Below are 26373 nucleotides of genomic sequence, written 5' to 3'. Positions count from 1 at the left end.
CTGGGATTGAGCCTCACATCAGGCTCTCTGCTCAGCAAGGAGCCTGCTTCCTCCTCTCTCTCTGCCTGCCTCTCTGCCTACTTGTGATCTCTATCAAATAAATAAAAAATCTTAAAAAAAAAAAGGCATTGCATGATAACTTTGATAAATGCCAACCCAGAAAAGTAGTATTTAATTATATTCAACATCCATTCCTCTTAGAAAATTTTAGTTAGCTCAAATAGAAGGAAACTTAGATAAACATCATACTTTTAAAAGTGGAAGATTATAAGCATTCCCATTAATGTCAGGAAAAAAGATAATAATGCCTTTATATTGATAAGTAAACCCCTATGTTTAAGTTTCATTATATTGTTATTTTCCATTTGAATAAGACAACAAATAAAATAATCCTAGAGAATCAAAAAAATGGAATAAAAAGAATTCAGGATCTTGGGATTGAGCCCCGCATTGTGCTCTCTGCTTGGCAGGGAGCCTGCTTCCCCCCTCTCTCTCTCTCTGCCTGCCTCTCTGCCTACTTGTGATCTCTGTCTGTCAAATAAATAAATGAAATCTTTTTAAAAAGAAAATAAATTTTAAAAAAAACAATAAAAAAAAGTTAAAAATAGAACAACCTTATAACCCAGCAATTGGACTACCAAGTATTAATCCAAAGGATACCAAAATGCTAATTCAAAGTGGCACAGGTAAAAAGTCAAGACTCTGTAGTAAAAAAGATTAAAGGGGAAACTTTACATGATCACCTCAAAAGATATAGAAAAATAGTAGTTTTTTTCTCAAAATAAATAATAGTTTATATTAGATTATATACAATAATATATAATATATGTAATAGTTTATATTAAATAATAGAAAAATAGTAGTTTGTTTCTCAAAAACTCCAGAAACAGAAAGGAATGTCCTTAGCTAAAACTGAACAGAAAACATTATACTTAACGGCAAAGCATTGAAAACTTCTTTGTAATCAGGAGCAAAACAAAAATGCTTGCTCTCACCCCTTTGCTTTAACATTGATCTTAGCAGTGCAAAGGTAACAAAAATGCTATCATTTTTGCAGACTGCATAACTATGTCCATACAAATTTCAAAAGATTATATGGAATTATTGTTAAAATCAGTAAGAGTTTGAAATCTACTTACATTTTATCAAATATTAGTTAAAATTTAGGAAAAGATAACATTTACAATTTGCCATTGACATAAATGTTTTTAATTGGAGAATAAATCTAACAAAAGATATGCAAAACTTCACAGGGAAAAAAATCTAAACTCGTAAAGAGAGATGTAAAACAAGACTTAACTAGATGAAGAAATCAACCATACTTACTGGGTACATGTCTTAATATTGTAAAGACGTTAAATCTCTCCAAATTGATTTATACTTTTAATGCAATACCACTTAAAACCCTACACACTTATTTTTTGTATGGGTGAGCTTGATAAGCTTTATTCTATGGAAGAATATATTTGCAAATGACATATCAGATAAATGGTTAGATCTATAAAGAACTTATCTATAAAGAACTTATCAAACTCAACACCCCAAAAAACAAATAATCCAGTTAAGAAATGGGCAGAAGACATGAATAGACACTTTTCCAAAACAAACATCCAAATGGCTAACAAACACATGATAGCATGTGCTCAGTATTACTCATCATCAGGGAAATACAAATCAAAACCACAAGATACCACCTCACACCTGTCAGAATGGCAGGAAACAACAGATGTTGGTGAGGATGCAGAGAAAGGAGAATCCTCCCGCACTGTTGGTGGGAATGTAAACTGGTGCAGCCACTCTGGAAGACAGTATGGAGGTTCTTCAAAAAGTTAAAAACTGGGTGCCTTGGTGGCTCAGTTGGTTAAGCAACTGCCTTCAGCTCAGGTCATGATCCTGGAGTTCCGGAATCGAGTCCCACAAAGGACTTCCTGCTTGGCGGAGAGTCTGCTTCTCCCTCTGACCTCTCCTCTCTCATGCTTTCTCTCCCTCTCTCATTCTCTCTCTCTCAAATAAGACCTTTAAAAATAAATAAATAGATAAAATAAGATTAAAAAAAAAAGTTAAGGGGCACCTGGGTGGCTCAGTGGGTTAAAGCCTCTGTCTTCGGCTTGGGCCATGATCCCAGGATCCTGGGATTGAGCCCCACATTGTGCTCTCTGCTTGGCAGGGAGCCTGCTTCCCCCCGCCCCTCTCTGCCTGCCTCTCTGCCTACTTGTGATCTCTGTCTGTCAAATAAATAAATAAAATCTTTTTAAAAAGAAAATAAATTTTTAAAAAAACAATTAAAAAAGTTAAAAATAGAACAACCTTATAACCCAGCAATTGGACTACCAAGTATTAATCCAAAGGATACAAAAATGCTAATTCACAGTGGCACAGGCACCGCATTGTTTATATCAGCACTATTAACAATACCCAAGTTATAGAAAGAGCCCAAATGTACATGAATGGATAAAGAAGATGTGGCATGTATATATATCCATATATACATATATATATATATGTATATATATTCAAAAAGAATGAAATCTTGCCATTTGGCACAATGTAGATGGAACTAGAGTGTATTATGCTAAAGAAAATAGGTCAGAAAGACAAATATATGATTTTAATCATGTGGAGTTTAAGAAACAAAACAAATGACCATAGGGAAAGGGAAAGAAAAATAAAATAAGATAAAAACAAAGAGGGAGGCAAACCATAAGAGACACTTAGGAAACAAACAGACTTGCTAGAGAGGTGTTGGGTAAGGATATGGGCTAAATGGGGAATGAGCATTAAGGAAGGCATTGGTTGGGAGCATTTGATGAGCACTGGGGGTTATATGTAAGTGATGAATCACTAAATTCCACTCCTGACACCAACACCACACTGTATGTTAACTAATTTGAATTTAAATAAAATAATAAAAGTAGAATATATTTGGGAGATTAGAGGACCTAAAATAGTGAAAAAAAAATATCTAAAGAAGTAAAAGATAAAAGAGCTTGTGGATTTCAAGACTTATTATAAGTTCCAATTTTTGAGTAAGTGTAGTGTTGACACAGAAATGGACAAATGACAAGTGAAACACAATGAAGAGGCCAGAAGCAGGCCTAGGCATATACAGAGAGGCTTAGTATTGGACAAAATTGAATCCATAAGGAAAGAATAGTCTTTGCACTAAAAAAATCGGTTAGATTTATGAGTGTACATCTATACTTTCAGATATTGTGTGGTCATTTCAAAAATAGGTCTAAGTCTGTGTTCTGAATTAGAAAGATTGTTCATTCAACAGATATTTTGGGGCCACTTACTATGTACCATTTACTCTAAAATGTTTCTTCCAAAATGTATTGCTAAGTTAAAACAGCAGATTAAAACACTCTAAATTGTAATTTTTGACTCCTGTCTTTTTTACTTCTATCTCACACAACATCACAGTCCTTACAAAATGGCGCTCTTTTTGTCTGTCTAATTCCATTCTTCCTTTCCTCACTGTATCAGCCATTCTTTGCCATCTGCCAAATGCCAGTCACCCATCCACCTCTGAGTTTCTAGACTAGCTGTTGTTTCTGCTTCGAATGTCCTCCATCAGAAATCCCCATGGCCTACAATTTTGACAAATCAAGGTCTGTGTCCAATCATTCAACTCTCTTTTCAGTGAGATGACCCATTGCAACACCGTTACCTACCTTTTATTCCCTCTCTACAATTTCTAGCTTAGTGTTCTTTATAGCATATATTACTTTCTCAAATCCTTTATTTTTAAGTGTTTATTTCACTATTGTCTGAATTTCACATTATATAAACTCTATAAAGGGAGAAATTTCTGTTATTCTTTGCTATATCCCAATACTAGAATGGCCCCTGGCATGTAGTAGGAGTAAAGATACTGTATATATATGCCCCTATCTATTTGTTTGCACAAATGTAGAAGAAAGCTAAAAAAAAATGTATCAAATTGAAAAAAAAATCAAATTGTTTCTAGTGGTTATTTCTCGGGGAGAGTGGTACTGGAGGAAGGATGAAGGGAACCTTTCCCATTTTACTTCATATTTTACTGTGTTGCTTGAATTATATTTTATAACAAGTCAAATTTTTTTAATGTTCCTGAATCTCTTCCAAGTAAAACAGACATAAGAGATAGGGTAACAAAACTCAAAAACTATGGGCAATTCTACAACAAAACTATGCAAGAAAGTATTCCCAAGAACCTTAAAATATAAGCAGGTAGGACAAACCATTCAGTTATAAGATCTGTGTATCAGCATGTCATGGGAAGAAGCTAAAGAAGCAATAGATCATCTGACTGACCTGAGAACAGGATCCAAACACCCCACAGGTACTCACTGGAAAGCTGAGCAGACCAATCTCTAATAGCAGCTAAAACTGGGAAGCATTTTTATACATTCCAGTTCACTGGGATGGGCAAGGGTTTCTGTGGCAGATCTGAAAATGTCAGAGCACTTTATGAGCTTTCAAAGGTAACTGGAGCTTCCTTTCAGGAAAAAGTCCTACACTAAAGAGAAACTGCTAGGTGTATATTCCAAGATGAGACAAGAAAGATCATAGGAGAAAAGGAAAACCAAAGTCCAGAAAAAACTGGGGGCGAGGGGTTAAGGAAAAGAATCATATCTCAGAAAATATGAAATGACATTTTTTATCACTGTGTTATAACAAAAGAAAAGGGAGCTTCAGACCCTCAAAGACCTTTTACTCCTTACTGAAATTTCAGGAGTGCAAATTTCATATTAAAATAACCAAGCAAATGGATCATGTTTGACTGTCATACAAAATTACAATGAGAAATAAGGAAATAATATGTAAAACAAAATCCCTACAATGAAGTATGCCAGAAAGACATTCCCACCAAAGGAAGAAATTGTATCTTTATATTTCAAATTGAGATAAAAGCAATCAAGGCAACGATAAAGACATGAAAGAAAAATATATATCACAATTAGAAAAACTCAGAAATGAGGTGATGGAACCCAAGAAAGAAAGAAAAGTAAAAGAAAACATAATTCTTTAAATTTCATTTTTCTGCTTTTATTTAATACCAGTTAGTAAAATACATTTAATAATAGTTGCAGGTCATACAGTGTAATGTTAGTTAATTTATAGTGAATCAACACTTCCATACGATACCTGGTGCCCATCACAAGGGCACACCTTAATCCGCATCACTTATTTAACCCATCCCCCCATCCACCTCCCTTCTGGTAACTGTCAGATTGTTCTCTATAGTTAAGACTGTTTCTTGGAATGCCTCTCTCTCTCTCTTTTCCCCTTTGCTTGTTTCTTAAATTCTACATATGAGTGAAATCGTATGGCATTTATCATTCTCTGACTGACTTGTTTTTCCTAACTTAATAGTTTCTAGCTCCATCTGTCATTGCAACTGACAAGATTTCATTCTTTTTTAATGGCTGAATAATACTCTGTTGTATATACCACATTCATCAGTCAATGGACATTTGGGCTTTTTCCATAATTTGGTTATTGTAGATAATGTTGCCATAAACACTGAGATGCATGTATCATTTTCAGTTGGTATCTTTGTATTCTTTGAGTAAACACCCCGTAGTGTAATTTCTGGGCCATAGGGTAGTTCTATTTTTAACTTTTTAAAGAGCCTCCATACTGTTTTCCACAGTGGCTGCACCAGCTTGCATTCCTACCAACAGTGCAAGAAGATTCCCCTTTCTCCACATCCTCCCTAATGTCTGTTGTTCTTTGTGTTGTTGATTTTAGACATTCTGACAGATGGGAGGTGATATTTCTCTCTAATTTTGGTTTGCATTTCCCTAGTGATCAGTGATGTTGAGCATCTTTCCATGTGTCTATTGGCCAAATGTATGCATTCTTTGAAAAATGTCTCTTCATGTCTTCTGTCCATTTTTAAAATGGGTTATTTGGGTTTTGGGTGTTGAGTTTTATAAGCTCTTTATACAGCTTTGGATACTAACCCTTTATTAGATATGTCATTTGCAAATATTTTCTCCCATTTCATAGGTTGCCTTATACTTTTACTGATTATTTGCTTTGCTGTGTAGAAGATTTTTATTTTGATGAAGTCCAAATAGTTTATTTTTGCTTTTGTTTCCCTCACCTCAAGAGACAGATTTAGAAAGTAGTTGCTATAGCCAGTGTCAGAGAAGTTACTGCCTGTGTTTTTTTCCAGGATTTTTATGGTGTCAGGTTCTCACATTTAGGCCTTTGATCCATTTTGAGTTTATTTTTGTGTATAGTTTAAGAAAGTGGTCCAGTTTCATTCTTTTGCATATTGCTGTCCAGTCTTCCCAACACCATGCGTTGAAGAGACTTTTTCCCTTTGGATATTCTTTCCTGCTTTGTCAAAGATTAATTGGCCATATATTTGTGGGTTCATTTCTGGGAAAAGAAAACAATTTTAAAAGCAAACCAGAAGGAACACAGAATAAACATGACAATATAACAGATGCCTCCAGAGAAAAAGAGGAACAAAAGGAGGACTTTTAAATAAAAGAAATGAAAAGCCAGCATATATATACATAATGAAATTTCCTGAAAAAGAAAACCAAAGTAATATATTAAAATGGTATCACAACTAAATTATTTATTTAGTATTTTTTTAAATTTATTTACTTATTTTAGAGAGACAGAAACAGTGCAGTGTTGGAAGGGGACAGAGGGAGAGGGAGAAAGAGAATCTCAAGCAGGATCCACGCTGCGCAGGGCTTGACCTTAGGACCCTGAGATCATGACCTGAGCCAAAATTAAGACTCAGATGTTTAACTGACAAAGCCACCCAGATGGCCCTTTATTTAGTACTTTAATAAATACTAGGATCATAATTACATTTTCTGAAGTCAAAGGGCTTGAAATTACATTAAAACACATTGAATATTTGGCAAAATTACCTAGAATAACTAACATGAAACATATTTTAGAAACCTATTGGACTTTGAAGAAAAAGAAACTTTCTTCAAGCATCCAGGTAAAAAGACCAAATTATTTATAAGAGAAAGAAGTTCAGTATGTTATCAGTTTGGGATACTAATTCTTTCTTTCTTTATTTATTTATTTTTAAAGGTTTTGTTTATTTGTTATCCTGGGACTCTAGGATCTTGATCTGAGCCGAAGACAGTCGCTTAACCAACTGAGCCACCCAGGCGCCCTGGGATACTAATTCCTTATTACAAAAGAAAATGGAGTGATGTTTTAATGGCACTCAAAAAAGGAAATGTAAGGGCTGCCTGGGTAGTTCAGTCAGTTAAACATCTGCCCTCAGCTCAGGTCATGATCTCAGGGTCCTGGGACAGAGACCTATGTCAGGCTCCCTGCTCAGCAGGGAGTCTGCTTGTCCCTCCAATCCCACCTCCCCATCCTCCCCACCCCCAGCTGCTTGTGCTCTCACTCCCAAATAAATAAATAAATAAAATCTTTTGTTAAAGAAAAGAGAGAAATATGAGCCAAGGATGATGTATCCAGCCAAAATGATTTTCAAATCAGTCCATAAACTATTGTCAACACCCAAAATTCAGAAACATATTTCTTTGAGCAATTTCTGAGGAATTTACTAGAGAATGAGCTTCACATAGTCAAAATGACAAAGATGCAGACATAATGCCTGGTAGAAAATTTAAGATTCAATGCTAGAAGAGAGACTTTGTAGTATGTATAGTACAGATATTATAAAATGTAGATACAATAGCTCTATAAAAAAATGGAAGTGGAAAAGGAAGCACATATGAAGAACAGAATAAGGACACCATTTGCTTTATAATATTAACTGGGATCAAAAGGACAACACTGCAAATCAGATACTGAAGAAGAAGGTACAGAGGAGATAAAGAACATTATATGAAGACATTTATATCATTAGAACATAATTGAAAACCTCAAATACAAGAAATAAAAAAGACTTTAAAAAGCAGAAACACATCAAAACCAAACCAAATAAAAATAAAATAAAAAAGCTATAAAGGTTAAACCATATATTTTTAAATAATTAAATATGGGGAAGAGAAGGAATAATACAGAGATTACAAGGATAGGTGCTCAGTTTCTTGAAATATACATTGCTCTATAGTTTTAATTTCTGGAATTATTTAAATACTTTAAATAATTATAAACTAAAATTAAATTTTAAATGAGTCATTTCTAAAAATAGAAAACAAGCCTAAAATAAGGTAAAATATAAAATTACAATTAGTTTTCCATTTCATCACATGGTTTTCTTTTATATCTGCTAACAATTCAAGATGTGGACTTGGGGTTTCTAAAAATAACGTTTAATAGTTGGGCTCCGAATAAATAGACATGGTTCTTGAGGTTTTCCTCCACTTTTAACAAACACAAGAAAACAAATCTTAAATAAAATGAGTCAATTCAGGGAAATGTTACTCACTATCTTTTCTTTTTCATTTCCTTAGGAAAATAAAGGAAAGTCTGGAGTGCTTCCCTGTTAAGTTAAATAACTTGATCCATACACTTGCACAAATGACAGCCATAAACCCTGCTAAATCTACTTCACCGACTTTGCCCCAGGAATCCTGTATGCTGAATGTAACCAGGTCAATTCAAAGAGCGACAATTTTAGGGTTCAGCAAGAAAACTAGTCATGTAAGTCTCAACTCTGTTATTTTGACTTAAGTATCATTTGACTTCATCTCAGACTTCCCTTCACTATGCTACACATCCTTCCTTATATCATAATTTTTTTTTACTATGCAAATGAAAAATCAGTGACAGTTTGAGCAGAAGTGCCATTAAAAGAGAATGTTCTAAGGAGAAATCATAACAACCAGAGCTATTAGTAGAGAACCATCAAAGAGAACAGTTCCTGCCCTGTGGTAGACTATAAATCAAGAGCTAATTAAAATGTCCACATGAAAAAAAAAAAAAGAGCAGAAATTAGGCAGTCTGTTCCCAGTACATAAGATTACGATATTTTTGTATACTGTATTTATAGGTAATTTTGCCTTTACAAATTGCATCTCTTAGCTCTTGCGATGGCTTTTTGCAGAAAGGTTCTTGCTTTGTTTAGCTCACATGAAACCAGATTTTAAAGTGTATCACATGTTGATAATGCCACCTTTTGATTTTTGTCTGTTTATTTTCTGCAGCTGTATCTAATCCGGGTGACACACAGTAACAATGAAACAAGCCTGACAGAAAAATCATTTGACCAGTTTTCAAAACTTCACAGCCAACTTCAGAAGCAGTTTGCATCCTTGACTCTCCCAGAGTAAGGACTATCCTCCCCAGTGTTTTGCCTGCAGTACTTGTCCTTGAGCATGAGGAAAAATTATGGTTATGGGGTTTTCTATTTGTGAGCAACACAGCATTCTGACTCCAATGCCATTGAACCTATCCCAGCAGAGTCTATATATTGCTCCCAGAGTAAAGAACCTTTGTCTCATAAAACAGAACAAGGTTTGCAATTTCTCTGTTTGCTTCAAGCCATTGATTTTGTAGACAGAAAAATCCAGAAGCAATTTAATTTTTCATCAGTTACCAGGAAAATTGTTTTATTTGCCTGTTTTAAATAAAATTGAAATTGAAAATGCAGAACTAAATTGGATATATCTACTCTTTCAACAAATAACTACAGTAAAAAGTGCTAATATATTTATTTCCTGTACCAGAAAACAGTTCATTAATATCAGTTAGTATGTAAGTAAAATTTACTAATACCAACTCACTTTGTTGTGAATTATTAACTTTGACTTGGATTATCTAAATTTAATTTGTTGTTATGTTCGTTGTCAAACAATCTTGGAAACAATTGCTTTTGTTCATATTACAATTTTAAAAATACTAAACAAAAACACATTAAGAATATAATTGAAAATTACTTCTGTTCAAACAAACCTGCTAAAATTCATCACTTAGAACTAACCAAATTTAGGTCATAGACTTCATTCAGTGTATACCAAAGGAGTATCTTGACTTTAAAAAGATTTAACTAGCCAGAGATTCTCTTAGCACTTAGGGTAAATCAAATGTTATTTTGTCTTTATACTGAGATTTTTGTTAAGTAAATGGTCCTTTAACAATGTGAATGTCCATACCTGACCTAACATTTTTTCTTAATTAACATATAATGTATTAGTTGTTGCAGGGGTGCAGTTCTGTGAGTCATCAGTCTTACACAGTTCACAGCACTCACCATAGCACAGACCCTCCCCAATGTCCATTACCCAACTACCCTATCCCTCCCACCCAGTCTCCCCTCCAGCAACCCTCAGTTTGTTTCCTGAGATTAAGAGCCTCTTATGGTTTGACCTGACATACTTTTTACATGTGGATTTTTGCCAGGCTTTTAGGATTTAATCCCTTTCTAGAACATACCTCTAAGCAAAGTTATCAATGGATGGAGAGATACTGTGCAATACTGAAGAGTGAAGTACTTCGTGTTTATGAAAAACAGTGCTTGCAGATGTCGCAGGAATTTTGAAATACAGATGCTCTAAGCATCAGGAGGTGAACAAATTAAGAGCGTGTTCAAGAGACTGAGAGGGAAGGAATGTTATTATGAAAACTTAAAAGCAGCACCAGCTTTAAGAATTACCAAAAAACATCTGATAGAATAACAGAAAAGGTGCTAGCAAAAAAAGTGCAAAGTTTGACTGCAAATATCAAATTCAGCATCAGTGGTTGCCATTGTACGATTATTAAATAATAAAATAAATACAATAAAATAAATAAAATCTACTAATTAGTGATTTTATTGTATTTTTTTAAAAAGACTTTATTTATTTGACAGAGATCACAAGTAGGCAGAGAGGCAGGAAGAGAGAGAGGAAAGGAAATAGGCTCCCTGCGGAGCAGAGAGCTGGATATAGGGCTCTATCCCGGGACCCTGGGATCATGACCTGAGGTGAAGGCAGAGGCTTAACCCACTGAGCCACCCAGGCGCCCCTAGTTAGTGATTTTTTAAAAATGTTGGTCAAAAAGAAAAAATGTTGGTCATTGTTAAGTGACTGCCCTTTTTTGTTTCAAAAACTACTCTCTTTTATACTTTTATCTGTGTACTACATATTAGGACAACTTGTAAGACCTTAAAAGTGTTAATAATCTCCCTCCATATGCCTCTTCTCAATTTTCAGCTTTACTTAGGATTATGCGTTGCTCAACAACTACTGCCTGGTATTTAAATTGATTTTAAAACCATTCCAGCAATGTGTATGTGTGTGCATGTGTGTGGTGGGGTGGTGGGCATATAGTTCCTCTATGCCCTTGACAATATTTGTATGTTGACAGTCCCAAAGGAGCTAAGGCTTCCATTGATGCATATAAATGAAGGATGAAAATAAGATTTCCTCTGACTCCTGAATTTACTCAGAGAAACCCTACAAGAATTATGCAAACCTGATCTGAAGAGTGTGATCAGAAAGTTAGAATCATAAAGAATAAAATTTAAATTAGTTGTAGTATATAATAGTGGTCTTCAAAGAAGACTGTTCATACCTCTGGGTACCTTCCAAGAATACACAGGCATGGAAATCTTATGTAAAATTAATGGTCTTCTCTAAAATTAACCTGCTTGGGCACCTGGGTGGCTCTGTGGGTTAAAGCCTCTGCCTTCAGCTCAGGTCATGATCTCAGGGTCGTGGGATCGAGCCCCGCAACGGGCTCTCTGCTCAGCGGGGAGCCTGCTTCCTCCTCTCTCTGCCTGCCTCTCTGCCTACTTGTGATCTCTGTCTCTCAAATAAATAAAATTAACCTGCTTAAAAAGGGTGGACTTTCCCTTTCTGCTTTCAACATTGCTCTTCTCCCAGCCATCCAGAATCTCCCAACCATCCAGAATTCCTGAAGAGGAAAAAATCTTTGAGAATGAAATAAAAGGCAAACCAAAACATTAGTTCAATACCAATATTGAAAAAAAGGAATTATTGTAATAATCAGATATCAATATCTTTGCAACTCAAGAGTTTCCTAATCTTTGGCCTGAACAAAACGAAGGCAGGACATGATGTCATTGTCCAATGAAAGATCATGAAAAATCATTCTCATAAAATGATTGTTATATTATATGTGGCATACAACTCAAAAACATTTCAACAATTGAATGACAATACTATGGCTAAATTTCTCAATTCTCTTGTGCTTAATTATATACAAGACTTTTAGTACATACCTCTGTAAAAACATAAACAAAGGAATAGAACTGATGTTGAACTCCATTTTCTTTTAACAATAAGGAAAAATCATCTACAGATATAAAAAGTAATATTTAAAACCTGCCCAATCCATCTGTTTATCAAATGCATTTCTGATTTGGTTAATTGTTTATCAATGTTGTAATAATCAAATGTGAATGAAAAATGTTAGTACTCTACGCCTTAGAACTGCAGGAGAACTTTTTAAAAATAGAATGTCAATTATTTAAATACACAAACATTATTTTGGTTTTCCTTAACATTTCTAACAAGAAGCAGTAAATGGAATGGCCTGCATTGATACCTGCATACGTCTGTGTTTGCTGACAGCCGTTCACTATCCCTCCTGCTCCTTACCCTAGGAAAATACCTATACCAAAGAAGCAGAAGTGTGAAGGAGGCAGCAAGCAGCAAGACACAGTCAGGGGAAGCTGCTGGGTAGTTGCAAAAAAGATGTATTTAGCCAGCAAAATATTTTACCAAATGCTAACCATTAAAAGGTCATTCCACTTAGTAATTGGTCTTAATCACATCTAACCCATCAAGATGAATCATTGGATACTGCAGAGGGAGTTCTGCAAGTTAGACTCTTAAGGAAAGTGATACTTTGCCCCAAAAGACTAAGACCAGATGGAAACATATTTCACTTGGTAAATTATTTAATTTAGTTAGTGTAGAAATATCTCTAGCAAACCCAAAACAAACAATACAATCTGACCTTTTTCAAAAATTATGAACCATTAATTTCTGAAAATATTTATTAAGCCTCCATATATATTTAAAGGACAAAATGTGTGGTCTTCTATAAACACAGCAAGAAAGAACATATATATTAATATGTTAAATTAAATTAAATTAATATGTTAAATTAAATTAGTATTAATATTAATAAAAGTTAAAATAGCACAAGTGACCACAACCATGTTAATGAAACCCTCAGGGTTAATGATGTGTTTCATTTATAAAAAAATATTTTCATTGGCCCTTCAGTCTGATGCTATAAATTCATAAACAACCTAAGAAGCAAATTTTCAAACTAATGAAGATAACTTTTTTTTAAAACAGGTTTCCTCATTGGTGGCACCTACCTTTTACAAATTCAGACCACAAAAGATTCAGAGACCTAAATCATTACATGGAACAGATATTAAATGGATCATATGAAGTTGCAAGCGTATGTTACAATTTACCTTTATGTTTTTTATAAAAATTTCCACTATTTTATGTATTATTACTAGAAATCTTTATAAATATACTTAATGATAACATTATTGTACTCATATTCATTCAACAAATGTGCATGCCCAATATGTATAAAATTCCTGAACAGAAAACTGGAACAGCAAAAAAGATATATAGCACCTTGACCTCAAATAATGAAATAATATGTGATTAGTGAACTATCAAGGCTAGGAAGTGCCCTAGATTTAGGGGGATTAAGAATTATTTATGACTGTGATAGTTAAAAAGGATTCAAAGAGAGCATTTGATCTTAATCTTTAACAACAGGTATGATTTTTTTTTAAATGTATTATTTGTTTCAGGGGTACACATCTGTGATTCATCAGTCTTTTATAATGCCCAGTACTCATTACAACACGTACCCTCCCCAGTGTCCATCACCCACTTACCCCATCCCTCCACACTGCCCCCCCCCCCACCCTGAGCAACCTTCAGTTTGTTTCCTATGATTAAGAGTGTCTTACGATTTGTCTCCCTCTCTGGTTTGTCTCCCTCTCTGGTTTCATCTTGTTTCATTTTTTCCTCTCTTCCCCTATGGTCCTCTTCCTTACTTATTAAATTCCTCATGAGTGAGGTCATAGGGTTTTAAAAAGAGTTGGCCTAAGGAAGTATTTCAAATAGAACCAAACAATATAGGAAAGGTCATAAGTGAAAAAAGAAGAAGAAGGGATATCGTTAGATTCTATTGCTCCTGTGATAAATTATGACAAATTTGGAAGTTTAAAACAACACAGGTCTATTTTTTTTTCAGTTCTGAAATTCAGAATCCTGAAAATGGGCCTTAAGAGACAAAACTCAAGGTGTTGGTAGGCTGGATCTTTCGGGAGATAGGGGAGAAAAATTCATTTCCTTGCTATTTCAGTTTCTAGAGATTTCCTGCATCCCTTGGCTTGTGCCTTTCCAGCAATTGTACATTCTGACCTCTGCTTCTGTCATCACCTATCCTTCTCAGACTCTTAGTCTGACTCTCCTTGTGTTTACATGGGACCCACCTGAATAATCCAGGATAATCTCACCATTTCAAGATTGTTAATTTAATGTTATCTGCGAAGCCCCTTTTGCCACGTAAGGTAGTACATCTTCACAGGTCCTGGGAATTAGAATGCAAACATCTTTGGAAGGCCATTATTCTATCATGGAGATCCATGAAAAAGTGCAAAAACACAATTCAGTAAGATGTCAGCATTCTTGTGAGGTATCTGTGAAAAGAAAACTAAAACCAGCAAACAAGTCAGGGCCAGGTTATCAAGAGCTAGAGCTAAGCCTTGGAGGGTAGTGAGAACCTAAAAACAATAAAAAGAATAACAAATATAAGAAGAATATTCTTCCAAATATATATTGACCTTTTTTCTCAACAACCTATTATTCCAGATCCTGGCCCTCTTTACTGAACTGGAACTACATTCTTTTCAATTTTTAGCTTTTAAAATTGTATACATGCATACATGTATAACATGTATCCAGAAAAGTCTACAAAAGATTTGGTAGAAGGGACACCACCCTGCCGGTGACCAGCTGATGTTTCAGCCAGCAGCTAGCATCAACATCACAGTATTTTGAATGGATGACCCCAGCTCCAATCACCAAATGACTGTTTATTAGAGACCTCAAGCCAGAATACCATGGGTGAGCTCAGCCAAACCCCAGAACTGGGAGATGACAAAACGATTGTTTAAACCAGCAACACAGGGATAGACTGCATCTAAGATATGTGGATTTTCATTGTTATCTAGCATTCTGTTACATGAAGGTATTGCAATGAATAGGTTCCTCTCTACATAGACATTTGGAATGTCTCCAAGTTGGGGTTATTAACAAATAATGCTATTATGAACATTTCTTTTACTTGTATGTCTCTTCATGCACCCGGGTTGGTGATTCACCTAGGACAGAATTTCTGGATCTTAGGATATGGTTATCTTAAACATTATAGGCTCCTGCTTGCGGTGAATAAGTGTTCCCATTTTCCACAACCTTGTCTGTACCGGCTATTGCCAGTCTTTCTAATTTTAGCCATTCTGGTGAGTGAGCATTTCATTGCATTTTAGTCTGTATTTTCCTAACTACTAATGCGATAATGGAACACCTTTTCATGTGTTTGGTCCTTTGGATATCCTCTTTGGTGAAGTGCCAGTTTATGTCTCTTGCCCTTTTACTATTAAATTATATGACATTCTTTTGCTGATTTATAGTATTTTTCATACATTGTGGATAGAAGTCCTTTGTTAATTATATACATTGTAATTATTTTCTTTCACTCTGTCTTTTGTCCCCTTGTTCTTTTTATTATGTCTTCTGATAAATAGAAAGTCTTCATTTGAATATAGTAAAATGTATTGTATTTTCTTATATGACTAGAACATGCCCTACCTCGATGTCATAAAGGGAGTTTCCTATATTATCTTCTAGAAGCTTTGTTGTTTTGCCTTTCCCATTTAAACCTACAATCTGCCTGGAGTAGACTTTAGTGCATGGTGTAAAATAAAAGTCATCTTTTTTTTTTTTCCATGTAGATTTTGAATTGTTCCAATGCTATTCAAAAGGCTTTCCTTTTCTTGTTATTCTGCTGTGCCACCTTTATAATAATTTAAATATCCATCTATGTATATGTCTACTTCAGGCTCTTATGTTCTATGCCACTGATCTCTTTATCTACCCTTGTGCCAACAGTCTTAATTACTGTAGCTTTATCATAAGTCTTGAAATATAGTGGAATAACTTCTCCTATTTTATACTTATTCTTAAGCATTATTTTGGCCCTTCTTGGACTTTTGCATTTTCATGTAATTTTTTTTTTTTTTTAAGATTTTGTTTATCTAAGAGAAAGAGAATGAGTGGGCAGAGGGGAGGACTGGGGAAAGAGGGAGAGAGAAGCAGACTCTTTGCTGAATAGGGGGTTTGATGCATGGCTCCATTCCAGAGATCATGGACCAGAGACCATGACCTGAGCCAAAGGCAGATGCTTAACCTACTGAGCCTCCCAGGCACCCCGAAATTTTAATTATTTCTTTGTCAATTCCATGCAGAAGCCAACTGGGATTTTAGTTGAAAATGCATCTTGATATATTTAACCCACAATCATGTACCTATTTAAATCTTTAGAAAAATTTTTACTCAATAATAACTTATTGTCATATGCATAAAGATCATAAAATATTTTACTTGATATCTTATTTTACCTTTTTAAAATTCTATTTTGTTCTTTTTGCCAGTATATAGATATAACTCATTTTGTATATTGACTGTTTTTTCAACAATCTTACTAACTTCACTTCTAATTCTAATAACTTATTTGTATTTTTTTAATATTCCAATTACATCATATTGTCTGCAAATAACAGGTTTATTTTTTTCTTTCTGATATTTATATTTTATATTTCTTTTTCTGGCTATTTTGATTGTGCAGGGCCTCCAAGTGGTGATGGCAGATATGCTCATGTTATTTCTGGCTTCAGAGAAGAAGTTTCTCATTAAGTACACAGGTTTTGTAGGTACCCTTTATTATTTTAAGAAAGTTTCCTTATGTTATAAAAAAAATTGACAGTAAAGAAAATTGAATTTATCTAGTTTTTTTTTTTTTTTCTCTGAATCTATTGGGCTGATCAATGATCACCAGAGAGGAAGGGAAGCAGGCTCCCTACTGAGCAGAGAGCCCGATGCGGGGCTCAATCCCAGGACCCTGGGATCATGACCTGAGCCAAAGTCAGAGGCTTTAACCCACTGAGCCACCCAGGAGCCCCTGATTTGACATTTCTTTAGCATTTGTTTTCAGCTTTGTTAATGACAAAGATATTCTATCTTATAATGTCCTTACCAGGTTAGAATGGAGAATATCCTGGCCTCATAATATTAGTTGCAAAGACTTCGTGCTTTTCTTCTTTTCTCTGGAAGAGTTTGTATAAAACTGGTTTTATTTCTTTAATTTGTAAAGCCATGTAGGTCCGGAGATTCAATTTATTTAAGAGTTATAGGACAATTCACATTTTCTATTTCTTGCTGGGTCTAAGTTATCGTTCTCTAGGAATTTGTGCTTATTTATTGGCATAAAATTATTCAGAGCATCTTCTCCCAATCTTTTTAACACTTACAGGATCTGAAAAGATGTCTACTCTTCTGTTCCTCACGTATGTCATTTCCTAGTCAGTCTTGCCAGAGGATTATGAATTTTACCAATCTTTGCAAAGAATGAAATGTGGGATTTATTGACTATTATATTATTTTTCTATTTCATTTATGTTTGACCTTTATTATTTCCTTTCTTCTGCTTGCTTTGGTTATAATTTGCTGTTCTATTTATTACATTCTCAGATAGTTACTTGTTTATTTTCAACCTATCCTCACTTACACATTTAAAATTCTAAATCCCCCCTCCTAATCAAGATTTAATCCACCCCACAAGTTTTTACATACAGTATTGTATCTTTGTTATTATTCTCTTAAAATATTTATAAATGTTTAGTATGATTTTTCCTGTGACTGTGGATTAACTCTATCTAACCCAGTTGAATTTTATGTTATACTAATAATATATATCTACATCTATATCCCATAAACTTAATAAGTATTATGTTGTTTTACACAATCAATATCTGTTTAATATTACCCACATATCTCATTTCCACTGTCATAGCTGACTTTATATCTGATGCTGCTTTCCCTCTATTTGAAAAATACCATTGATTATTTTTTAAAATATGAATTTGCTACTAGAAACAATTTCTAAATTTGTATTTATCTGAAAAGTTTTTGTCTTCATTCTCAAAGGATATATTAGCTGACTATACTATTTGGATAGCAATGATTTTATTTTAAAATCTTTAAAGCTATTGGTTCATTGTCTTTTAGCATCCATTGATTCTGTTTAAAACCCACCTATTTTATTTGTTTCATCTTTGAAACTGTTTTTTCTTTATTCTTTATCTGCTATTAATATTTCTCTTTTTACTGTTGGTTTTCACAGTTTTATTTTATTTTATTTTAAGATTTTATTTATTTATTTGACAGACAGAGATCACAAGTAGGCAAAGAGGCAGGCAGAGAGAGGGGGATGAAAAGCAGGCTCACCACCAAGCAGAGAACCCAATGCGGGGCTCGATCCCAAGACCCTGGGATCATGACCTGAGCCGAAAGCAGAGGCTTTAACCCACTGAGCCACCCAGGCGCCCCACACAGTTTTATTTTAATTGCTCAGATATAAGTTTGTTTTTATTTATCATGCTTGTTAGCACTTCCTGAATTTGCTCCCTGATGTCTTTCATCAGTTTTGGAAAATTCTGTCATTACTGCTTGAAATATTGTTAATATTTTTTCCTCTCCTTTTTTTCTGAAGGTATAATCAAATATAAGTTAATCCTTTTCACTGTCTTCTCTATGTCTCATGCCTCTACTCTTGTATTTTTTTATCCTTTTGTTCTCCATAACTTATTCTCAGTAGTTTCTTCTGACTTATCTTCTGAGTTATTTATTCTCTACTTATCTGTGTTTAGTATACTGTTAAATCCATCCTTTGAGCTCTTCATTTCAGTTATGATATTTTTCAGTCTTAGAATTTCCTTGTTTTCAGTTTCTTGTTCTTTGCTGAAAATTTGTCTTTTTTATGGTTTCTTGGAAAATAATAAGCATAGTTATTTTTTTAAGATTTCTTTATTTATTTGAGAGAGAGAGCAAGTGAGCAGGGGAAGGGGCAGAGGGGGAGAGAGCGGGGGGAGAATTTCAAGCAGGCTCTCTGATTAGTGGGGAGCCCAATGCAGGGCTTGATCCCAGGACCCTGAGACCATGACTTGAGCTGAAATCGAAAGTGGAACATTCTACCAGCTGAGCCACCCAAGAGCCCCTAACCATAGGTCTCTTTAAATCTTTCTAAAAACTTCATTATTGTGGCTCATTGCATGTATATTTCTATTGTCTAGTGTTTCTGCTAGTCTTTTATCATTCAGTCTTGTTCCTTTGTAAGCCTAGTTATTTTCCTTTTTAATGTGGCCAGATACTGTACTGCAACATCTTTTGTAGAAATAATTGGAGGCCTATGTTGCTGTTATCTTGTACTAGAAAACTGTAATATCTGAGGACATTAACAGTCTGGGATTGCTGAAATTCAATTGCAGGGATTTGGATTTTTCAAAACCAAGCTGTAGCTTTTATGAGGGCTTATTTCTGGCTCATCTTTTTCCTTAGATGTGAATTTGATTCTAAATCCAAAATAAGACAGATTCAGCAAGAGCTTCCTTGGCCCCTCTGGATTCTATTTCCTCTCCTATTATCTCTGCAAAGTAGGTACTGCTCAACCTTTCAGCCCTTCCACAGTTCAAACCTATATCAATAAACACCCACAATAAAAAAGTAGTGCCCAAACCCTTACACGTCTCCAAATCCTTGCCCCAGACCCTAGCCTGGTAATTCTTCACTATCTTGTTAGCTCTCTGATGTTTTCAAGCAAAGTTTAAAAAACAAATTGTAATAATATAATTATCCTCAGCAGGAGGTTTGCACTAAGTGACTTAATCTACCATTATCAAAAATAGGAGTCTAGAACTGCAATCCTTACCCATACTACCCTCAGCTTTCAGAGCTATCTGCCATTCTGCTCTTCACCCCCATCCTATGCTCAAATATGCCTTTTCTCTCATAGGGAACCATTTCAGAGGGTCTAGGTCTATTGACACTTCCCATATGAAAAAATATTTAAGGAGTTCTTGGTGAGGTGTTTGGTATACTCACCAGGGATTCTGAGAATAGCCTAGAAAATTGAAGAGAAATATCAGACCCCAATACTGCTCCCCTCATTCACATGAGTAAAAAACAGCATTCGTAAGATCTCCCCACCCTATTCACACACATATAAGCTATACACACATACCGATGTTACAACTCCTTGTGAATGTTCAAGGCAGCACTAGATCTCTTTAACATTAGATGTTCATATCACTATCTGCATGAGAGGTTTCTATGAGACAAATGCTAAGTTTCAGAGGCAAGTACCAAACTAACAGAATCCTCCAGAGTTCTTGAACAGACACAGGGCCCTTTAAGGATCATCTAGAACACTATCCCTAAGGGTACAGGGTGCACACCTGTTACGGTTTTTTGCCTTTTCAATCAAAAATGGAAACCATTTATGGAATATTCTTAAGGAATCCACATATCTGGAGTCACTTTGATGTCACCAGTGGGAGCCCATTTCTAATATTAATCATTCTAGCCAACAAGCTACCGTTTATTTATTTTAAAAATCTAATCTCTGACATTCAATATGCTAATTAATAAAATGCCCATTGTTGGAGTTGTGAGTGAATGACAGAAGCACTTAAACTGACTGCTGCTAGTATGGGTTTCCCAATTAAAATATCGTGAACCCCGTCTTTTCTCTTCCCCCACCCAGGCACCCCCTTGGTTCAGGCTTCTTTCAGACATAAACAGGCCATTTCTGAACTCCGCAGTCTTAATTAAATGCCAGCAGCATTTGGGTTATACCATGTGTAGGATACATAATATCATGCTGTACATGTAGATACATATTTTAAGCTTCAGTAAATTGCAGGCATTGTAATAGGAGGGCTAGACTAGATCCCACACTGGGATTTAAAAGGTCAAAGAATCCTGTTTCACTTAGTTGTTACTTCAAAAACCTTTCTTCTCCACTTGGAGCTTAGGAAATTCATTAGAGGAGACTAGTCATGGCTTAAATTTTTAAAAATTACATGCTATGTAACAGAGTAAATCAGTGTATATCAAGGAAACCTTACCGAAATTTAAAAATACAATATGTTAATGAATGTATTAAAAATTCTGTCTCAACTGTGGGTTTGCTGATTTAGGATGTTAGCTTACTGCTGTACCTCCCAATTGAGTAATATTGTGGTTTGATGAGAATCAGACCCACTTAAAAGAAGAAAATCCCACAATTCAGACCATAAGGGTCCAATGGCTAATAATGACTATGTTTGATTCCACATAGTCAGGAGCAAGAGATGAGATTTTTCAAATCCCTATTACTGGTTTCTAAGACTAGTGGTTCTCAGAGCACAGTTTCTGGACTGTGCTAGGAACCTTACTTGGGAACTTATAAGAATGCAAATTTTTGGCTCCATCCTAGACAAACTAAATCAGAAATTTTGGCCATTGGTTATTATTTTAACTTTATTTTATTTTTTTTAAAGATTTTATTTATTTATTTGACAGACAGAAATCACAAGTAGGCAGAGAGGCAGGCAGAGAGAGAGAGGGAGAAGCAGGCTTCCCGCTGAGGAGAGAGCCCGATTCGGGGCTCGATCCCAGGACCCTGGGATCACGACCCAAGCCGAAGGCAGAGGCTTTAACCCACTGAGCCACCCAGGCGCCCCTTTAACTTTATTTTTAATAATCTCTTTACCCAGCATGGATCTCAAATTTGTGACCCTGAGATTAAGAGTCACATGTTCTACCAACTGAGTCTGCCAGGGGCTCCAAATCAGACATTTTGGAGATGAGGCCCAGCAGTCTGTGTTTCTAACAAGCTGTCTGGGATGTTCTGTTGTACTCTATTGTTTGAGAAAAATTACTCATGCCATAGATTTCTTTCCCCTTTTTTCCAGTTTGGATATGGTCAGACATTTGGCCTTCAATATAGTAAATACTCGTGTTCCCTACTATATTACTGGCTTTTAGCAAATATGGACTCAAGAAGATTGTGCTACGATATGATTTCCAGGCTAGTAGACTCTCAGCTGGAGATGCTATTTTGTATCAAAGGACAAGTGGCTGACCACTTATGTAGGCATACTTAACTCAATTCCAAGTGAGTTAGAGAAGACATCCCAGAGAGTAGGACATTCAAGTTGTTCTTAAAGGGCAAATAGGCGTTAGTAAATAGAAACTGGGAGAAAGTTACACTAGATAGAGGGAACCCTAAACACACATCCATTATGGTTATGTGCTCTTCTCTAGTTTTGAAGCTTAAAGAATTCAATGACTCTATTTATTCAATTATTACCCATTTATAGCACAATTACAAACCCATCAATAGTCAATAAATATTTTAAATGAATAATAACAGAATCATTAGTATATATTAACCATAGATTTATATTGCTTTTCAAAACCTAAAGGATTGAAAGTTTGCATCTGAAAAGTACTTAGCAGCAATCTCTTATTTATTCTTATATCCTACAAGTTTGCGTTTTTTAAAGAAATTAGCTCATGTTTCCAAAACATGTCATTCATTTATGTTTTACACAGAAACTACTGAACTAATAAGTAATAAATGTTTTAAAATTTGTAGAAAAAATAGATGGCAGATGAGGGGCTCCCAGGCAAGGTGAGCCCTCCCATCCCCTCCCTTGCCCACACTTAGTTTTTCCTCTTGATCAAACACATAATAAAGAGAATGTTTAGAGGGACACCTGCATGGCTCAGTTGGTTAAGCATCTGCCTTTGGCTCAGATCATGATCCCAGGGTCCTGGGTTCAAGTTCCACATGGGACTCATTGCTCAGCAGGGAGTTTGCTTCTCCCTCTGCCTCTGCCTGCTGCTCCCCCTGCTTGTGGGTGCTCTCTCTCTCTCTGATAAATAAATAAAATCTTGAGAAAAAAAGAGAATGTTTAGACTCTAAAAAAATAAAGATAATAAATAAATATACAAACAAACAAATTTGTAAAAAAAATTGAAAATTTGGATGAAGTTAAAAAATAAAAATTAATGTAATTTTGGTATTTTTCCTCACCCCAGCATATAATCCCACATGAGCCCCATGACAGGGACCTCTGGCTTGCTAGAGAATAAAGTTGAGTCCTACTAGCTGCTAACTTAGAGACAGATTCTACTGGTTACCTAGTACAGAGCCTAGGAATACTGCCTGGCCATGCTTCTGAAGAATGAGCATTAATAGTGCACTGAGTCATAATTGCGGTCTTCAGAAAGACCACTCAGAGTACATTTTTAATATGTTTGTTATGAACAAAGAGAGAGAAATAAACAGTATGTATTCATCATGGGAATAGAACTATGTAATGAGGAAACTGAAAACAAAGATGTAAAGTAATTGTGAAAATAATATTAGGCAGTAGTAAAACAATACTATAATAAATGGTTATGTGTAGAGGGGCGCCTGGGTGGCTCAGATGGTTAAGCATCTGCCTTCAGCTCGGGTCATGATCTCCAGGTCCTGGGATAGAGGGACTCCCATGCCGGGCTTTCTACTCAGTGGGGAGTCTGCTTCTGCCTCTGCCTCTCCCCCTGCTTGTGCTTTCTGTCTGTCTCCGTATCTCTCTCAAATGAATATAAATAAATAAATAAATAAATGGTTATGTGTAGATACATTGTGAATGCATGAATTTAAACTATTGTCCATGCATACTCAATATAAATTGTATCCTATCTTTTCAATATATTTGGTTTTATGTCTTAATCAGTGAGTAATGGGAAATGAGATATAACTGAAGGTTCTGCCCCATAGGATTTAGGCACCTTAATTTATTACATTGGATTTCAAGTGTTTTTTGTATATTTAAGAATATAGAATGCTGAAATCTTTTTAAGTAAACTTTATGCCCTACATGGGACTTGAACTCAGAGGTCACATGCTCTACCGACTGAGCCAGCCACGTGCCCCTTTTTAGAATGTTGACATATTAATCTTCCTTACTTATTCTGCCATTCTCTGAAGTCCATGTCCATTACCTATGCTATAGCCCAAGGGTGTTATGGGTATGTCAGCTGTCTATAAGGGAAATGCTGAGGGGATAGTGGATGGGATGATATGTATGCTGAAGGTCGCCTCACTGATTATACTAAAGCTGTTTTAAGGGCTATGCCTTTGCAGAATAATTGGCAAAATATCTAGTAACCATTGCAGGTGCCAGCCTTTAGCTTATTTAGGCAGAGACAAGTAAGTGTGAAGTGGAAGAGACCTTCTGATTTCTGGCCCTAGCCTGGATAAGGAAAATATTGAGATCTGTTTTCATGTGGCAGCAGGCTTTCATTAGGGATCTTAAATGTATCTATTCGCAGGATAAGTTCTTATGGAAGTGCTAGCAGAGGACTGTTATGAGAGAGGAAAGCAGAGGAGTCAGACATAGCAAGTAGGGAACACTTGCACAAGTACAGCTTAACACAGCAAGGCTTAGTGAATATTGTTGCCCATCACAATTGTTGCTGCATACACGCAGATGAGCAAAACCACCAAACACGGAGCTCACAGGATTCATCACGTTCACCTTTGCTAATGTGCCAACTAAAGTACTCCTGTAGATACCCTAGGAAGAGATGTTTTATTTTGTTTTGTGTTGTTTTTAATCTCTGTTGGTCAGTATTTAGAAATAGGAAAGCTGAAGAAATTTCAGGCACCACACTGTTTTTTTCTTGGAGGAATTAAGATCTAAGAATTGAGTGAGGGGGAAAAAAAAAAAACAGAAGGAAAAAGAAGAGGTATTTATATCATCAAACATGAGACACTATTGTAAAATCATAGATCCTAGAAATGCTCCCAGTGAGAATGTGTCAGCCAACTTCTAACACTGGACTTCCAAAAAGGGGAATCCCATTTGTCTCTTACAAAAGGAAGCCAATATTATAAGTGTGCCTTCTCCCAAAGTAACAGTTCCCTAATAATTTAATTGAATTTTGCACAATGAGTGGAGTACATTAAAATACCTTCCTGAGATGTAAGTCCTTTATCTATTTATTAGTTGTCATTTCTATACTACAAAATAAATAAAGTACTGCTGTATTAATAAAACTCAAGTCAATAAAAATTAAATGTGGGTGCTAGCATAATAGGGGCCTCTTTGGAAAACTACTGTATCAGTCATTCAACAAATGTTTATTGATTGCCTGCGTTGTATACTGTCTGGCCAGGGAGGGGGTCAAAATAGCAGCTAGTGATCAATTTTTTTTAACAATTTGAGGAGGTTTTTAAAAAGTATGCTGTGAGACCCCGTCCTTAGGAATGCTAATTCTCTGGGTAAAGAGTGACATTTAGGTATCTGTATTATTTCTTATTAACATAAGTGATTTAGATGCACAGCCAGATTTGAGAAATTCTATTTTAGAAAGTCAAAAGCTAAATCAGATGTGGGCACTGCCCTAAGGAGTGTACAGTCTTTGTCAATAGTCTGTCTATGTAGATAGGTGCCAGTGGCCCCATAAAGACTTCCATAGCTTCGTACATTGGCTTTCCCCCCTTATTCCTAAGGAACTTTGTGGGACTTGATACAATTACTCATTATATGGATTACACGGTAATAGAACAATAATAATTTGACAGCGATATCATCAGATGCTGATTAGCATTAATAAGCAGTGTGACCTGCCTAATCACCCAAGTTCTTTGTGTGTAATGCATAATGTGGTCAGTTTTCAATTATCTTCAAATGGATTATTCATGGTGAATACTTCAGTGTCTCCATATGTTGGTAGACACTTCCCTGATTCAGTTTTTTTAGATACTGGAAATGAAAACTTATTTTAAGATTAACTAAATAAGGGTTCCCAGGTGGCTCATTCAGTTAGCATCTGCCTTTGGCTCGGGTCATGATCCTAGGGTATTGGGATCAAGTCCCCCAACAGGCTCCCAGCTCAACAGGGAGCCTGCTCTCCCTCTCCCTCTGCCACTCCCTCTGCTTCTGCTCTCTGTCAAATAAATAGGTAAAATCTTTTTAAAAATTAACTAAATAAAACATTATTGACCTAAAAATCACATAAATTATTTCAAAGTAAAGGGATTTTTTTTAGATTTTTTAAATTTTGTATTATTGATACAGTTTTCCCCTGTAAACATAGTTATGTACATAGTTATCTATAGAAACACCAACATCTATAAAGTCATGAATGTAACATGAGCATTTTACTTATTTTAAGTGATGTGAATGACTTAGGGGAAATTTTTATACATGCACAAGTTTCCTTTCCTCTTCTAATAAGAGGTTTAAAGTAAATTCATATTCGTGCTGAATATTCCTGGGATAGAATAATTCCCATCCCTGGCTCCAGAAAAACCCATATAAAAATATTTTTCTTTTTTTCTTAA

At 35.3% G+C, this 26373-nt stretch overlaps 1 protein-coding gene across 1 annotated transcript in view; it reads left to right on the top strand.

The window, feature by feature from the left end:
- Positions 1-26373, top strand: part of PIK3C2G (phosphatidylinositol-4-phosphate 3-kinase catalytic subunit type 2 gamma) — a 353953-nt gene that overhangs the window by 276979 nt on the left and 50601 nt on the right. The window contains exons 27-29 of the mRNA XM_047741193.1: positions 8400-8589; positions 9093-9214; positions 13197-13305. Coding sequence (XP_047597149.1) covers positions 8400-8589; positions 9093-9214; positions 13197-13305 — 421 coding nt within the window. The remainder of the gene's footprint in view (positions 1-8399; positions 8590-9092; positions 9215-13196; positions 13306-26373) is intronic.

The sequence above is a fragment of the Lutra lutra genome, chromosome 8, assembly GCF_902655055.1.
Source record: "Lutra lutra chromosome 8, mLutLut1.2, whole genome shotgun sequence".
Taxonomy (NCBI): Eukaryota; Metazoa; Chordata; class Mammalia; order Carnivora; family Mustelidae; genus Lutra; species Lutra lutra.
Note: the sequence above shows the minus strand (reverse complement) of the source record. Positions and strands in the feature narration are given on the sequence as shown.